At 47.6% G+C, this 15,280-nt stretch overlaps 4 protein-coding genes across 5 annotated transcripts; 1 reads left to right on the forward strand and 3 right to left on the reverse strand.

Moving 5' to 3' along the window:
* Window positions 1–282: 282 nt before the first annotated feature.
* Window positions 283–4,675, reverse strand: oatx (organic anion transporter X). The gene is made up of 16 exons (XM_028421333.1): window positions 4,609–4,675; window positions 4,300–4,405; window positions 3,610–3,777; window positions 3,451–3,524; window positions 3,248–3,377; window positions 3,030–3,133; window positions 2,797–2,951; window positions 2,554–2,722; window positions 2,328–2,451; window positions 2,133–2,248; window positions 1,965–2,019; window positions 1,541–1,700; window positions 1,358–1,466; window positions 1,189–1,267; window positions 849–976; window positions 283–702 (listed from the first exon to the last, which is right to left on the reverse strand). Exons 2-16 carry the CDS (start codon window positions 4,324–4,326, stop codon window positions 540–542), a joined length of 1,761 nt encoding a protein of 586 aa, XP_028277134.1. The 5' UTR covers window positions 4,327–4,405; window positions 4,609–4,675; the 3' UTR covers window positions 283–539.
* An 845-nt stretch (window positions 4,676–5,520) lies between these two features.
* LOC114446096 (deoxycytidine kinase-like) lies at window positions 5,521–8,647 on the reverse strand. Its single transcript, XM_028421523.1, has 8 exons — window positions 8,425–8,647; window positions 6,829–6,947; window positions 6,657–6,740; window positions 6,465–6,574; window positions 6,231–6,378; window positions 5,968–6,083; window positions 5,684–5,783; window positions 5,521–5,611 (listed from the first exon to the last, which is right to left on the reverse strand). Exons 1-8 carry the CDS (start codon window positions 8,525–8,527, stop codon window positions 5,585–5,587), a joined length of 807 nt encoding a protein of 268 aa, XP_028277324.1. The 5' UTR covers window positions 8,528–8,647; the 3' UTR covers window positions 5,521–5,584.
* A 1,969-nt stretch (window positions 8,648–10,616) lies between these two features.
* On the forward strand, window positions 10,617–11,780 carry pfdn1 (prefoldin subunit 1). Its single transcript, XM_028422105.1, has 4 exons — window positions 10,617–10,719; window positions 11,217–11,383; window positions 11,474–11,558; window positions 11,648–11,780. Exons 1-4 carry the CDS (start codon window positions 10,687–10,689, stop codon window positions 11,729–11,731), a joined length of 369 nt encoding a protein of 122 aa, XP_028277906.1. The 5' UTR covers window positions 10,617–10,686; the 3' UTR covers window positions 11,732–11,780.
* A 707-nt stretch (window positions 11,781–12,487) lies between these two features.
* On the reverse strand, window positions 12,488–15,245 carry ttc1 (tetratricopeptide repeat domain 1). 2 transcript variants are annotated; one of them, XM_028422104.1, is made up of 9 exons: window positions 15,044–15,245; window positions 14,470–14,718; window positions 13,987–14,439; window positions 13,804–13,864; window positions 13,618–13,730; window positions 13,240–13,276; window positions 13,012–13,160; window positions 12,859–12,913; window positions 12,488–12,742 (listed from the first exon to the last, which is right to left on the reverse strand). In XM_028422104.1, the coding sequence occupies exons 2-9, from the start codon at window positions 14,707–14,709 to the stop codon at window positions 12,606–12,608; spliced, it is 1,245 nt and encodes a 414-aa protein (XP_028277905.1). In that variant the 5' UTR covers window positions 14,710–14,718; window positions 15,044–15,245; the 3' UTR covers window positions 12,488–12,605. The 2 variants fall into 2 exon arrangements, with proteins under 2 accessions (XP_028277905.1, XP_028277904.1); XM_028422103.1 differs by having other exon boundaries at window positions 13,987–14,718; window positions 15,044–15,242.
* Window positions 15,246–15,280: the final 35 nt, after the last annotated feature.

Genomic DNA, 15,280 nt, shown 5'->3' on the forward strand with positions numbered 1-15,280 from the left:
TCCCTTTTCATACCTGGCCTACAGTAGAAAGGCAGAGGCTCTGTGGATCCGTGGAGCCCCATCAATGTGACACATCGGTCCTAATAAATCTGGCATATTGATGACAGACAATGTGCCATGGGTCTGGGTCTTAATGTAAATGCACGGTCAGGAAGCAAATACAGAATTCTCTGAGTCCTGTCTGGCAGGATGTTCTGTCCAATGGATGCTGAACTAAGCCTGACAAACAAAACCCAGGACAAAACAACAACATGCTCTGCTTGTACAAACTGAGGCCCCTCAGAGTGAATACATATTTTTATTACCAGCTACAGTCCGTGTTCTCACAGTGAGATGAATCAGCTTTATTATCATTATTATTCAACAAAACATTCCTTTTCAGCTGTGGCTACGCTTTCATCATTCCAACTATTTATTGATTTCCTGTGATCACCCTCTATTCTCAGTAAAAGAGCAACACATCTAATTGATCATTATCATAATCAGTTTGAATTATGTTTTCATCGGTTGTGACTGTGACGTGGCTCTCGTGTCATTGATCAGAGGGCGTTGAGGCCGGTCTCTCCTGTTTCCTTCAAGTCTTTTAAAGTTACGCCTTCATTTGAGACCTCATCCCCACCTGGCATAACATCACTCCCGGAGGACAGCCCCACCTTTTGAGACATGCAGTCTTTTTGCTGGGGAGTAGGGCATTTTCCAGACCTTCATTCAAACAAACAGTTATTAACCAACTGTCTTCGGTTATTGATTACCACACAGTAAAAGGCTTGACATGGTGTTACTACTCTGAAACGCTAGCAGATTAACATTTTTGGATAGGTCAAAGCCAATGCTAGCTGTTAGCTTACCATTTATCCTCCACATCTTCAATGGTGTCGGGCAGCGGCACATTGAGCGTCTCTGGTAGAAAGCAGGCAAAGCAGCCAGCCAGCACTGCTGAGCCTCCGTACACCAAACTGGGCAGAGCAGGGAGCACCTGGGAAATGGAGTCCATCAAACAGTCACTAATGAAAACCTTTTATGTAATATGATGTAAAATGATTGTAATATGCACTATATAAATAAAACTGAATTGAATTGAATTGAATTTTACAGCAGTTGTGAGTTAATCATTGGTGTTAGGATGTATTTTGTGACCGCATCTGAGTATTGATCCAATAAGGTGTTCACATTCTTATTTTAGATCACCTCATCTAGGATAAGGACAGCAGGCGCTGCCATGCTGCCTACTCTCGCCATGGTGGAGACGAAACCCATTCCTGTCTGTCTGAAAGCACAGCATACACTTCATGTGACCAGTACACCACAGGCCTGCTAAGCATGAACAGGCTCTGACATGGGCAGTGTCAGGTCTCACCTGATGATTGTGGGGTAGAGCTCCCCAGTGTACAGGTAGACTGTGGTGAAGGAGGCCGAGGTGAAAGCTTTCCCGAGACAGGCCAGCGTGGTCCTGAGCGTCTGCATGTCTGTGGGTTTAGACCAGGTTTAGACCAGCTTTAGAATAGGTTCAGAATCAAACTCAGGATCAGGATAAGATTACCTGTGGGAACAAAGATGTTGGCAAAAATGATGGCAGCTGACAGGAGGAGACAGGACACCTGAGAGGCCCGTCTTCCCAGGTAACTGAGCATGCCCAGAGCCAACAGTTTGGCGGGAAAATCTACAGCTCCAAAGATGATCTGCATCAGGTAAATACTCACCTGGAACAGCCAAAAAAGATCAGCATGAACCAACCATCTCATATAAAGCAGCCAGAAGCACATGAAGAACAGGCTACACCAAAGGGCATGGCCTCCTAAAGGGGACGAGTGTTGGGGTGGTCTTTTATGAAGTAAACCATTATTGCAATCAAATTATTTCTGCAATGTCATAATCCAAATTCAGTATTGATCATGTGCTGAATCCTGGATGTCCAGGTACCTTCCACGTCAGCTTTTAAAGCTGTGACCCAACATGTGACCCACCCCAAACTTCTGCAGGTCCATCGCTAAACCGTAGTATGCAAAACTGGTGGAGAACCTGTTGATGGGTGTACACACAGGTTTATATTTAAACAGGCAGACCAACGCATCAAAAACATCATCGGTGAAAAAGGTGAGGAGGTAAAGCAGGTGAATAGTTGTATCTCTGACCAGACGGCAATCAGGCAGACTGAGATACGTCTCATTCCTGGGGTTTTCAGCAGGTCCAACGCTGTAAACGATGAATGACTCGAATTAATTTCTTTCTTCATGTGTGAGTGAAGCACCTGCAGGCACAAGGCACTGTCTTTAGCTTCTGATTGGACAGAGCAGACAGGGCAGGGCAGGTATTCTGAGAAAAGGTACCTCTAATGTTAATTTGTCAATCACGTCTGGCCTTCCGTTTATTCTGGCAACTCGATGAAGACTCTTTAATGCATCCTCAGACCGACGGTTCAGAACCAGCCAACGAGCTGACTCCGAGTACCACCTGAGGACCAATCACACAGCAGAAAGATTAGAGTCACCTGACCGATCACACAGCAGAAAAATGAGATCAGAAAGAGATCATTATTTTAAAATTGACACTGACCAGCTATAGGCGAAGAACAGAAAGTTTGGAGCGCAGACAACAACCTGCAGCTTTCTCCAGTCTCTCAGCCAATATGCAAGCCCTGCCAGGATCATCTGACCAAAGGTGAAGAAGAAGGAGGTGAGCGTGCCCACTAATGTCCTTGCTTTGGTCGGGATCCACTCCACCTCTGATGACAGACAGGCAGAGAGTCAGACAGGTGCACAGGTAGATATGTAAACAAGCTCTCAGGTAGACAGGTACTCAGTGAGACTCCATTAAGGATTACGCCTGACACCGCCATCCCAGTCAGGAACCTAAAAACACAGTATGCGGGGTATGAAGGAGAGAGGGCAGAGCTACAGCCAAGCACTGCGAGCTGCAAGTACGACCAGATCAGGACAGATTTCCTTCCAAACCTGTGAGACAGAAAGAGAAACAGTGGTGTGACTGTGTTCTGCATCAGTGCTGGGAAGCTTCAGGTACATGAGTCTGACCTGTCTGACAGGCCACCATAGATGATGGCTCCTGTTAAAACTCCACCCATATAGATGGTCTGAATCATCTGTTTGAGAGGACGGAGGGAACAGACCAGATCCCACTATGAGATAGACAGGTGTAGAGAGAAATGGAAGCTCGCTTAAATGATCAGCATAGAGTTCATGCTAATTAACATTCATTAATATTAATAAGTAATGTAAATAGTTGTTGTTACCTCGGAAACAGTGGTGGCTGTAAACTCTGACTGGTCAAAGGTCCATCCATCCACACACCCTTCAGTCTGGAGCTGGCTAACATTAGCTGAGCCGTTAACTGCTAACAGCTGCCACTGAGGCTCCACATACCTGAGTAACACAGGTGGAGGTCGTGATGTCAGATGTTGCTAGTTTGTCAATACAACACAGAAGAGTCTGTTACCTCTTGCAGCGGTCCAGTCTGTTTCCTGAAGAATCTGAGGGAATGAACACTTTCAGCAGCTGCCTCGCGTCCACCTGAATCAACCAATCACATTCCTCCATCACACCTGTCACCCAATCACAACCATTCTTCACTGTAATGAAGCAGACAGGTGGTTACCTGGTAGATGTGCGACAGGTTACGCAGGCTGTGGTTGGCTGGCAAGCTGCAATGGTGGACAGGTATTCCAGAGACAAAGTTGTTGAGCAGGTTCTGACTCGCCATCATTAAACCAGGTAAACTGATCAGAGTCACATGGAGCCACTGGTACCTGCCAAACCCGCCCACCTCACCATGGCACCCAGGGGACAGCATAGGTTAAACACCTACATTACACCTGGGCTGTGTCTGAAAGCACCTCTTTCTCACTATATTGGGTCTTTTATTTGGTGGCATCATGAAAAGTAGTGTGCAACCACTGGTCACTATTTATTGATACGTACTGTCATCCATTGTGTGGAAGGTACAGAGCAGACATCTTACATATAGAACGATCCGTTTAACCACTGGAACATGGCATGTTAACACAGCTTTACTACTTCTTGATACACATAATTATGTTTATTTAATAAATGCTATAAATTATACTTGGTAACATTGCAACTCGTTTACCCGCCGGAGGATGTTTTATTTATGTGGCAGCAAAGACATAGGAGTGTCACACTACAGAGCCCTTATTGAACTCCCCATGTATGGAGTAGGGAGTGAGCAGGTGATTCTGGACACAGGTGTAAAGCACGTTTCATTTGCCTTCATAGAATCAGATTACACCACAGACTAATCAGATTGCAGCACAATAAAATGTCTTACCTCTTCCAGCAGATCAGCAAAACCCATCTCAATAATGTCAACCAGACAAAAACAACAAAACAACTGACGTTTTCAGGATGTGAGCTTCAGCTCCATCAGAACAAACCTGAGGACAGAGCAGAACAAATGACACACTGGACCCGCTCACCGTCGGTCCTCATTAAAACCTCAGCAGCTGTTTTAGTGTTCAAATGGTGAAATGTCTGCATGGAGTCTGGTGAGAGTACTTAAAGGATTATTGAGGCAACAGCTGAATGAATAGCAAATGAAAAGAGGATTTTCTGAGCAAATGGGTGAAAATGTACTTACAGTCTGAAGGCTGGCGGATAACTGGAGCGGAGGAGTGAGGGAGGACTGAAGGAGAGGACTGAGGGACGGATGGGGAAATATGGAGCCGCAAAATTGCTAACCAACCATTCATGAGTGACACCAGTGGTCTCTTCCTGACCAAGGGACATTTTTAACTGTTTGTTTTCCAGTTAATGTTTGTTAAAGTGGAGTTAACCAACCAATCAGTAACGAGACATTTTTGTTCCAACAACAAACTAGATCTATTGATCACATTTCTTCTCTTGGTTTTGAAGCATTTAATTATTAAAGAAAATTCTTCGGGTCATCTTGAAGCTCTGCGGGTCTCCCTGGGTCCGTACAACAGCTCTGTTTGTTTTCGTGTCCTTGCGCCTTGCTGAGCTTTTCCTCCTGGAATTCATCTGACCGAGTTTCAGTCAACAAACATCTCAGTGAGATGCAGCTGAGACATGTCAACATACGTGTTAACATCTAACACCTGCACAGTCACTGAGCACCCAATCAGGTGTCAGCAGGACTGCTAATGTTCAGCTGTGACCGATGGTCTGAACGAAGCTGCAGACATCCAGAGGTCAGAGGTCACTGCTTCACAGCGCGGACTGCCGCCCTCTGATAAAACTTCCAACTCATCTGTGTCTCACTTCATCGTGACTCAACATTCAGTTGTTGCAGTTCAAGGTTTTCACTGTTGAACATTAACATTAACATGTTAACATTTAGCAAAAAAGGTGATAAAGAGGCCATAAACATGAAACTTATGTGTAAATAAACCAAACACCTGTTCTGATCTCAATGCCTTTTAATGACACACACACACACACACACGTCAGCATAGAGTAAAAATGTATAAAAGACACACAGTCAATTTGACATTAAAAAATTCATGATGCATTAAAACAAAAATTTAGTGTAATTGAGCTGTCCACTGGGATGTGCGGTTCCTCACTGCATCTGCTGGGTTTGGTGGATGAACTTTTTACAGTGTGGTCAGAAACTCTCGGACCTGCCAACAAAGAAACTCATGTAGTGACTGAAGATTAAAGCTCAAACATGTACATAGAAGAAAACCCCAGACCTTGTCAACGATGGCTTCCTGTTTGATGCGATCATTCTTAAAGTCATCATTGACATCCAGGATGAGAACAGGAAGTCCATTTAGGTATTCAAAGTCTAACCTGAGCACAGATACAAACATGTCATTCTCGAATTCCTTAGCCCAACCTTGATCGCACCTTCTGATGGACTTTATTAACCATCTCACCATGGTAGTATTAGGGTGATGCCCTCTGATGGCAAGTCACTGATCAGAAGCTAAATAAGAGAAAATGGCAGTATGAGCATGCCCAGTGGAATCGTCACCTGAGGTTCCTATGGGAAAGCCAGGCTTCATGTTTGAAGTGAAGCTGTTCCAGATACTCCAGAGGAATCCCCTGCTCCTCCTCGCGGCCTCGATGGAGCAACCGCTGCATACAGCGCTAAAGGGAGAACAAAAGGAACCTGAAAGCAGCACTGCTGGTAGTATTGAAAGTATCAGTGGTATTGGCAGTATTGTAGTGAAGTATTAGTAGTACTGGTTGCATTGGTATTGACAGCAGTATTGGCAGTAATCATAATACTGATACCTGTGGCGTCGCTCTAAGGTAGATAATGGCATCGAGGGTGATGTCTGGTTCAAACTGGTTCAGTAACCAGGTATGCCAGTCCTGATAAACACTCCACTCTGTTTCTGTCAGGTTACCACACTCAAACAGGTTGGATGCAAACACATACCTACACAAACAGAACACAAAGTTACCCACTCAGAGTGACTTCTGTCTCAGGCGTACATGGTTACTGTCCCATCTGTGTGCGTTTACCTGTCGGAGTAGGCGGAGCGTTCGTAGAACTGGACAGGATTTTCTGCCTGCTGAAGTTTGGCTGATGGAGACTGAAGCTGAGCACGAACTCTGCTGAGGCAGGCGTAGCTCTGCAGACAGGTGAGACAGAGTCTCTGTAAACCACCTGCTGGTAAACAGGTCCCTCTGAGGGGCGAGGTCAGGTGTAGTTACCTGGAAGGTGTAGGACCATCTGCTGGGTTTGTGGTACAACATCTGCAGCAGGTTTCCTCCACTTTTCTGAGAGGAACTCAGCTCCTGTGGACACACAGATGGATAAGTAAACAGACAGGCAAGTGTGTAAATGAGCAGGTAAACAGACATCTGCAGGTTTGTGTTGTGTCACCTGGTAAATGTCATCACTGTCGTTCTGGACGTTACACCACTTGCCAATCGGTTCGGGAATCACCTCCCAGTCCTCTGATGCGGTCTGCAGTAGACGCACAAATGTGGACTTACCAGCAGCTGGAACGAACACACACATTATATTACAAAGACCTCGAGGATTGTTCCTCCAGCTCTCCCCCTTGCGGATCCTGGGTTCAATACCCTTTCACCACCACCTCTGTTACCACAGTGTTCCTTTTGTATGTAAAAATGTGTGCTCAGACTGCCAATACGACTGCAGGAGTTCAAGCGTCTAGAGGGGAACAGCAGGCGTCCTTTTGGAAATATCCGTTGGAGAGGTGACTTGTAGTATCTGGGCTCCATTGACAGCTGCTTCAGTGATCAGTGGAAAGTAACTTAGGACTTTACTGTACTTAATATTTACATATTTACGCTGTACTTGGGTAAAAAACAATAGTGCATACTTGATGCTTTTACTCCATCACATTTTGCATCTGTTACCTGTCCTTTCTACTACATGTATACACTGTTTGTAGTCTTTACATTTTATGAATACAGTGGTTTTTATTCAACTGCTGGACTGATGGAAGTTCGGACTCTACATGAGCTGAAGGTGTCACGCTGTGTTTTTATAATGCTCCTCTGCTAACAAGTCCATCCAGAAAGGTTATGATTAGCATGAATCATGTTGTGAATTTCTCCTGTGGGGGACTAATAAACCCAATAAACACAGTGAACATGGTGAATGCCTGTTTAGTTGTTGCCATTTATTATCTTCCTTTCAGCAGCTGGAAATGTTTTCATTCTGTGAGTTCATCCTATGTAAAGCCCTGTGAACTGCCTTGTGTATGAATGGGCTATATAAATACAGCTCGCCTTGCCTCTCTGTTCACCTGAGCCCCACAGCCGGCCTCATGCACCCACACACTGGGTCCACAGACAATTTAACTACACAACATCAGCTTTAATTGGAAAATGTTTTCTTTGAATATTTAACCCTTTGCTATATATTTATATATGTATGTGTGTGTATAAAGTATTCATGTATTCAGCCTCAAAGAGAGGAGCTGCTGGCAGGGAGTTACAGGTGGAGCCATCTGTAGGCAGGAGCATCAGCAGGAGCTCCACCTGCATTCTTTATCAACACGGCTCCACGGCTCCACCTATTCATTACCAACACTCCACCTATTCATTACCAACACGGCTCCACCTGCATTCTTTATCAACACGGCTCCACCTGCATAGAGACAGCTCACTGTGTACTTCTAGTACGTTGGGGACATTTAAAAGCCCTGATATGTCCTGATATGTCCTGATATGTAGGTGCATATGTTCAGACATATGACAGGAACCTTGAAGCAGAACTTATTGAACACCAGCTGTTTTGTTTTTATTTGGCGCGAAGCTGCTTGTGAAGGCGGGAGTGCTTTAACACACCGCAGAATAACAGTAATAATAACAGTAATAATAACAGTAAACATAATAACCCGTTGGTCTTATACAGCGCTTTGCTGCCGGCCACTCACGGCCGATGTAACGTACATTGGGACGCGTTATTCAGTCAGTAAACCGCAGCCTCAGCTCCGGGACTCACCGATGTTTCCCTCTATGGAGATCTTCCTCTCCCGGCGGGAGAAGCTGCCGTCCGGCGGCGGACGGGGGGACGCGCGGCACGGCCTCTTCGGTGGGGTAGCCATCTTTTGAACGTAAGCCCAAAACTTACTGATCTACAACTATCGATCTTATGTATCGTCTATCTTCCGCCAGCAGGACCGCAGCACCGACTGACCGACGGCAAGTCCTTTCCTAAATTAAAACCCGCGCCACAGAGAATTCCGCTTCCGGGGGCGGGCCTTACGGACCAGAGATGTTCTAAAGGGGAGATGTTTCACACTGCATAGACGTCCGCAGATAAATAGAATCATAGAAGAAGATCACAGGCTATGATCCATTACGTTACGTCACTGTGTGTCCAGTTTTGTGTCTCTCCCTCCCCCCGTCCTGTCTGTCCTATGTTTGCTGCATGTTTGTTCCTCTCTTCTTCATCCTCTCTGTCCTGTCTCCCTCTTCTCCTCTCTCTCTCCTTCATCCTCTCTGTCCTGTCTCCCTCTTCTTCTCCTCTCTCTCTCCTTCAACCTCTCTGTCCTGTCTCCCTCTTCTTCTTCTCTCTCTCTCTCTCCTTCATCCTCTCTGTCCTGTCTCCCTCTTCTTCTCCTCTCTCTCTCTCCTTCAACCTCTCTGTCCTGTCTCCCTCTTCTTCTCCTCTCTCTCTCTCCTTCATCCTCTCTGTCCTGTCTCCCTCTTCTTTTTCTCCTCTCTCTCTCCTTCATCCTCTCTGTCCTGTCTCCCTCTTCTTTTCCTCTCTCTCTCTCCTTCATCCTCTCTGTCCTGTCTCCCTCTTCTTCTCCTCTCTCTCTCCTTCAACCTCTCTGTCCTGTCTCCCTCTTCTTCTTCTCTCTCTCTCTCTCCTTCATCCTCTCTGTCCTGTCTCCCTCTTCTTCTCCTCTCTCTCTCTCCTTCAACCTCTCTGTCCTGTCTCCCTCTTCTTCTCCTCTCTCTCTCCTTCATCCTCTCTGTCCTGTCTCCCTCTTCTTCTCCTCTCTCTCTCCTTCATCCTCTCTGTCCTGTCTCCCTCTTCTCCTCTCTCTCTCTCTCCTTCATCCTCTCTGTCCTGTCTCCCTCTTCTTCTCCTCTCTCTCTCTCTCCTTCATCCTCTCTGTCCTGTCTCCCTCTTCTTTTCCTCTCTCTCTCTCCTTCATCCTCTCTGTCCTGTCTCCCTCTTCTTCTGTCTCTCTCTCCTTCATCCTCTCTGTCCTGTCTGCCTGTTCTTCTTCTCTCTCTCTCCTTCATCCTCTCTGTCCTCTCTCCCTCTTCTTCTCCTCTCTCTCTCTCTCTCTCTCTCTCCTTCATCCTCTCTGTCCTGTCTCCCTCTTCTTTTCCTCTCTCTCTCTCCTTCATCCTCTCTGTCCTGTCTCCCTCTTCTCCTCTCTCTCTCTCTCCTTCATCCTCTCTGTCCTGTCTCCCTCTTCTTCTCCTCTCTCTCCTTCATCCTCTCTGTCCTGTCTCCCTCTTCTTCTCCTCTCTCTCTCTCTCCTTCATCCTCTCTGTCCTGTCTCCCTCTTCTTCTGTCTCTCTCTCCTTCATCCTCTCTGTCCTGTCTGCCTGTTCTTCTTCTCTCTCTCTCCTTCATCCTCTCTGTCCTCTCTCCCTCTTCTTCTCCTCTCTCTCTCTCTCTCTCTCTCTCTCCCCTTCATCCTCTCTGTCCTGTCTCCCTCTTCCTCTCCTCTCTCTCCTTCATCCTCTCTGTCCTGTCTCCCTCTTCTCCTCTCTCTCTCCTTCATCCTCTCTGTCCTGTCTCCCTCTTCTCCTCTCTCTCTCCTTCATCCTCTCTGTCCTGTCTCCCTCTTCTTCTCCTCTTCTACCCAGTTGGTCTTAGGGGGGTTCAGGTCTCTGAGAAGAACCTAAAAACAGTGATTGTAAACTGAGCTGTATGAATAAAAGTTTTTTTTTATTAGAACTTGAACAATAAAGAACAGTGCCAGGGCGTTACATATACAAACATATTACTTTTACAATGAATATTGTACAGAGCACATACACATAAAGTCTTTATAGCTTTTAAATGATGGGATTTTTCTATAGTTTTGATGTACTGTTTGGCCTCATTCCTAAATGCAACAAAAAAGGTTTTTGATTTGTGTAACGACATTTGTGAATATACCATAACTAATAGGGTTATATTGATTAGTCTTTGTGAGTTTAAAGGCAGTGAAGCCAAACATCAAAACAAAGGCGGTCGCACAGAAACCGTACGAGTTCCGCACATGCGCATAGTACTGCTTCCGTGTTGGTAAAGATGGCTGCGCCCGTAGACCTGGAGCTGAAGAAGGTACCGTTAGTTTTCATGTGTCTGATGCTGCCTGTACTCTAACCCTAAGCTAATCCTAAGCTAAGCTAACCCTACTCACCTGTTGGTCTCTGTCGCGTGCTCTCTGTCAATCACGGGGGGGGGGGGGGGGGGGGGCTGCTTCACAACACACAGTCAGCGGCTGCAGCTAACGCCGGAGCTAGCTGTTAGCATAGCCGGCGCACGCCGCTGTAGGTTGAGCTGCCTGACAGGGGACGAGCATAGTCCAGACCGAGTCCTAATGAGTCCTAATGAGTCCTAATGAGTCCTCTGTTCGTGTCGCTGACGTTCAGCCTTTAATCAGCCCGCAGATTCTCAGGGTCATGACGAGAAGGACGTCACGGTGTTGATCTGATCACCGCAGTGTCTGCATCATCAACAGGTCGTGGTGGTTGTGGGGGGCACCACCACCACCCTGACCCGTAGGCGCAGCTTCAGAGCGGTGCAGCTGTCTGTAACGGACTGCTTCCTCTCCACAGGCGTTCACGGAGCTGCAGATGAAAATGATCGACACGCAGCAGAAGGTGAAGCTGGCCGACCTACAGATCGATCAGCTGACGCGTGTTCAGAAACACGCAAAGCTGACACACGCAGAAATCACGGCGCTGCCCGACAACACGCGACTGTACGAGGGAGTTGGACGCATGTGAGTATGCTGACGTCACAGTGACGCCACGGTTAAGTTTGAGTGGCTCTGCAGTAAGAACCCAAAAGATAAGAGAACGTTCTGTTTCAGGTTCATCCTGCAGCCAAAAGAGGAGATTAACAATCAGCTCATGGACAAACAGAGGACCGCTGATGAAAAGATCAAAGAGCTCGAGGTACACACACACACACACACACACGTGAACAGTCAGTGTTTATTTCATGCCGCTGCAGTGTGTCTGAGCAGTGTGTGTCCTGTTTACAGCAAAAGAAGGTCTACCTTGAACGCAGCGTGAAAGAAGCTGAAGACAACATCAGAGAGATGCTGCTGTCCAGGAGAGCTCAGTGATCAATACAACACACAAACTGCTTCAGTTCTATTAAACGTTTGAACCTTGGCCTGTTTCCTGTGTGTGTGTGTGAGAACTGGGAGTGTCTGTCAGGACGTCGCATCCTAACTGTGCCACAACCCACAGAGACTTCTGCAGGGATCCTCACCGGCAGAAGATCAGATTTATTTAAGGCAGAACACTCAGAGCTCGGGTTAGGTTCAGACTGAATGGGTCCTGATAGAGATGCTGGACCATGCTTGACATCAACAGACTCATCAAGAAGGCCTGCCTTTGTGGTGGGAGAAGAACTGGACTCTGACGAGTCTGTGAGGAGGCTGCTGTCCAATATTAGGACTATACTGGACTGGACCCATCCACAGTGTGCTGAGCAGCTACAGTAAGATAATACAAAGAAACGTAACCTGTGCTGCTAGGGGGCACACACATGATCCACACCCTCCTCTCCTGATCAGCCTGATTGATACTAATGATTGACGTCATTAACCGTTTGCTGTCTCCCCTCTCTCATGATACATCAGCTACAATACAAACAATAGTGTCAACCTGACAGCGTCCACATCCTGACGTGTTCTCTGTAATGTGAATGTTTGCTGCATGTCTGTTCCTCTCCGTCTACCTCTTATGAGCTGGGTCGTGCTCAGGCTTTCTTCCTGCCACCGTTTGGGAGTCAGGCTCTGTGAAGCAATTCTGACAGCTGCTATACAAATAAAAATGGAACTGAGTAATCAAAACTTCAAAATGCAAACACCAGCTCCCCTCTTAATGATTTTATTTGAATAACATGAGAGAAGTCATCAATAACAGGGATCTCTGTCAACACGTCACTTATAGACAGCTGAGCACACCAGCCTGTGACGCCACTGGTGGATGTTATCTGTTGTTGTTGTCCGGACTCTGTGTGAAGTTGATGGAGTAGGAGCCGCTGGCGGGGTCCTGGTTCACCTGAAAGTTGTTGGTAGAGAGTCCAAATGGCCTCAGGATCATGTTCCCCAGGTCCTTCAGTTTACCTGCAGTTCAGCAGTCACACAGGGGTTATTAGAAATCACAGGATACTGATTATTGATCATTTATCAGCTAATGTGCTGAGAGCAACAGGTGAGGGTATACTCAGGTGAGTACGTACTCATCATCTCCTCCTTCAGCCTCTCATTTCTCTCCTGAATCTGCTGAGGCAACCTCTAAGAGACAGACAAGAGACAGGTGTGCATCCTTTTAGATTTAGAAAGACTCCTGTCATTTAATTGGCCCGGTTTTTCCCAGGTGAGAGTGAACTTACCATGCAGGCCTGTCTGGCTCCGGTGTGGCTTGGGTCCCGGTCCAGAACCCTCTTATAGTCCTCTAGAGCCTCGTCCAACTTCTCAGTCTGCTCATAAAGTTCCGCCCTCCTGAGCAATGCCCGCACATAGTCTGGATTAAGCTCTATAGCTATGTCAACCAGAAAGCCCATCAATCAGTATAAAACAGCAAATCATCATGAAGCAGTCAGCAAAGTGTGATCACTCACCTCTGCTGCAGTCTGCGATGGCTTGATCCTTCAGATCCTGACAGAGACACACTGTTAGCATTAAGGCAGCCTTCTAGCAGTTAGCATTACAAGCAACAGCCAGGCCCCTTCTCTACATTGGTGTTAGCATGTTAGCAGATGCACACGTTGGTTCACTGCTCTCTAGAAGAAGTTTGTTGCAGGGGACCAAACATTAAACACACCAGCCCTCCTCTCATGCTCCATCATCTCCTCTGCTGCAGTAAATGTAGCCACCATCCTTGTCCCTACCTTTCATGGTGTGTTGTGGAATTCACATTTTATATAAGTAGGGAATGATTCCAGACACGGCCCTGGATGAGCTGTTAGCATGATGTTAGCGTGATGTTAGCATGTTACCTGGTGCAGTCTTGCAGCAGCTCTGTTGGAGAACAGCACAGCTCTCTCTCCGCTGAAACCAACTGGACATAATCCCAAGGCTTCCGTGTAGCTCTGCTCCGCCTCGGACCAGTCTGCAGGAACACATACTGGTTCACATACGGGTCCTGTGCTGGTTCATGGCGTGGCTGTGTGGTCTAAACTCACCTCCAACTTTAAACTGGTCGTTTCCTTTTTCCTTTAAAGTCAGACTCTGCTGCCGTCGACTCTAAAACAGAAACAGAGCTGGCATTTACTGCAGCACGTGTGCACCTAGAGAAAGACTTAATGAAAACAGGCGAACACTCTTAAAACTCAGCCCAACTCGTGAGAGCTGGTAAACGTGTTTACCTCCTTCTCCTCCTCTGTCAGCTCCCTCTCCACCTCCCTGAGAAGGTCGTCGTCAAACTCAACTCCTCGGCCAACCCCCTTCTCCATCTCTGTGTCGTCCTCCTGTAGACTGTGGCCCTGCTCCTCGTCCTCCTGTAGACTGTGGCCCTGCTCCTCGTCCTCCTGTAGACTGTGGCCCTGCTCCTCGTCCTGTAGACTGTGGCCCTGCTCCTCGTCCTGTAGACTGTGGCCCTGCTCCTCGTCCTCCTGTAGACTGTGGCCCTGCTCCTCGTCCTCCTGTAGACTGTGGCCCTGCTCCTGCTCCTCGTCCTGTAGACTGTGGCCCTGCTCCTCGTCCTGTAGACTGTGGCCCTGCTCCTCGTCCTGTAGACTGTGGCCCTGCTCCTCGTCCTCCTGTAGACTGTGGCCCTGCTCCTCGTCCTCCTGTAGACTGTGGCCCTGCTCCTCGTCCTCCTGTAGACTGTGGCCCTGCTCCTCGTCCTCCAGCCTGTCATCCTGCTTCTCCACCTCCGGTCGTCCTCCTGTCTCCTCCATGTCATCTGTTCTATCAGTTAGTCTGCTTGTCTCTGTGTGAAAGTCCTCCAGCCTTGCTGTGTCTTGCTGGCTGTCCTTCTGCGCCTCCTCCTCCTCTCCTCTGAGGTCAGGAGGGTGCCAGCTCTCCTGGCAGTCGTAGAAGTCCTCCTCCTCGCCCTCCTTCTTCGGCTCTAGTCTTTGGGTGCTCATTCTGAAGATCTACGCATCAATGAAAGATAACAGCAGTGAACAGTACGATGGACCTCTCGGCTGTTCCGCTACCTAGCTGCCCGAACCGGCATCATCTGAACCTCTCGGCCTTAAACCGGTAGATCCTGAGTAGGACCTCTGAATGGGCAGCTCGGAGACGACCGGCTGTAAACAGACATGCTACCTACACGCTGGCTAACTGCTAAGCTAACGGTCAACTGTAAAAACCTGGCGTCAGCGGCATCAAACGTCACAACTCAGCCATGATGTAATCTCTGTGACGAGGCTCGAAGTAAGATGTGAAGATGTTAAATCAGCTGATTTTGTTACGCACCTGGATCGGAGTGCCTGCCGACGGCCCCTAAAGTCACTTCCGGGTCACTGAGCCTCTTTGTGCTGCTTCCGTTGTTTTAAGACGGTCCTGGTCCGCCCGGGTCTTCGGCTCGGTATCAGAGCGTCTTCATGCTGTAGTGACGCAGACAGAAACACAAACAGCGGCGGCTTCTTCTTCTGCTGCTTCTGCTTCTTCTTCGTCTGTTTCGTCACACATTGGAAATGCTGCCCCCTAGGA

Source organism: Parambassis ranga, chromosome 14 (assembly GCF_900634625.1).
Source record: "Parambassis ranga chromosome 14, fParRan2.1, whole genome shotgun sequence".
NCBI lineage: Eukaryota > Metazoa > Chordata > Actinopteri > Ambassidae > Parambassis > Parambassis ranga.

Excerpts from the sequence above, each read along its gene's own strand:
- oatx (XM_028421333.1), bottom strand. The coding sequence starts at position 4,326 with ATGGGTTTTGCTGATCTGCTGGAAGAG. Across the intron at positions 2,249-2,327 it reads TTGACAAATTAACATTAGAG|GTGCTTCACTCACACATGAA; the intron begins GTACCTTTTCTC and ends TTGTGCCTGCAG. Across the intron at positions 2,020-2,132 it reads GTCTGCCTGATTGCCGTCTG|GTTCTCCACCAGTTTTGCAT; the intron begins GTCAGAGATACA and ends ACCCATCAACAG.
- LOC114446096 (XM_028421523.1), bottom strand. The coding sequence starts at position 8,527 with ATGGCTACCCCACCGAAGAGGCCGTGCCGCGCGTCCCCCCGTCCGCCG. Across the intron at positions 6,741-6,828 it reads ACAGTGATGACATTTACCAG|GAGCTGAGTTCCTCTCAGAA; the intron begins GTGACACAACAC and ends GTGTGTCCACAG. Across the intron at positions 5,612-5,683 it reads AGGAAGCCATCGTTGACAAG|GTCCGAGAGTTTCTGACCAC; the intron begins GTCTGGGGTTTT and ends CTTTGTTGGCAG.
- pfdn1 (XM_028422105.1), top strand. The coding sequence starts at position 10,687 with ATGGCTGCGCCCGTAGACCTGGAGCTGAAGAAG. Across the intron at positions 10,720-11,216 it reads TAGACCTGGAGCTGAAGAAG|GCGTTCACGGAGCTGCAGAT; the intron begins GTACCGTTAGTT and ends TCCTCTCCACAG. Across the intron at positions 11,559-11,647 it reads AAAAGATCAAAGAGCTCGAG|CAAAAGAAGGTCTACCTTGA; the intron begins GTACACACACAC and ends TCCTGTTTACAG.
- ttc1 (XM_028422103.1), bottom strand. The coding sequence starts at position 14,709 with ATGAGCACCCAAAGACTAGAGCCGAAGAAGGAGGGCGAGGAGGAGGAC. Across the intron at positions 13,731-13,803 it reads CGACCAGTTTAAAGTTGGAG|ACTGGTCCGAGGCGGAGCAG; the intron begins GTGAGTTTAGAC and ends GTGTTCCTGCAG. Across the intron at positions 12,914-13,011 it reads GAGCCAGACAGGCCTGCATG|AGGTTGCCTCAGCAGATTCA; the intron begins GTAAGTTCACTC and ends TCTGTCTCTTAG.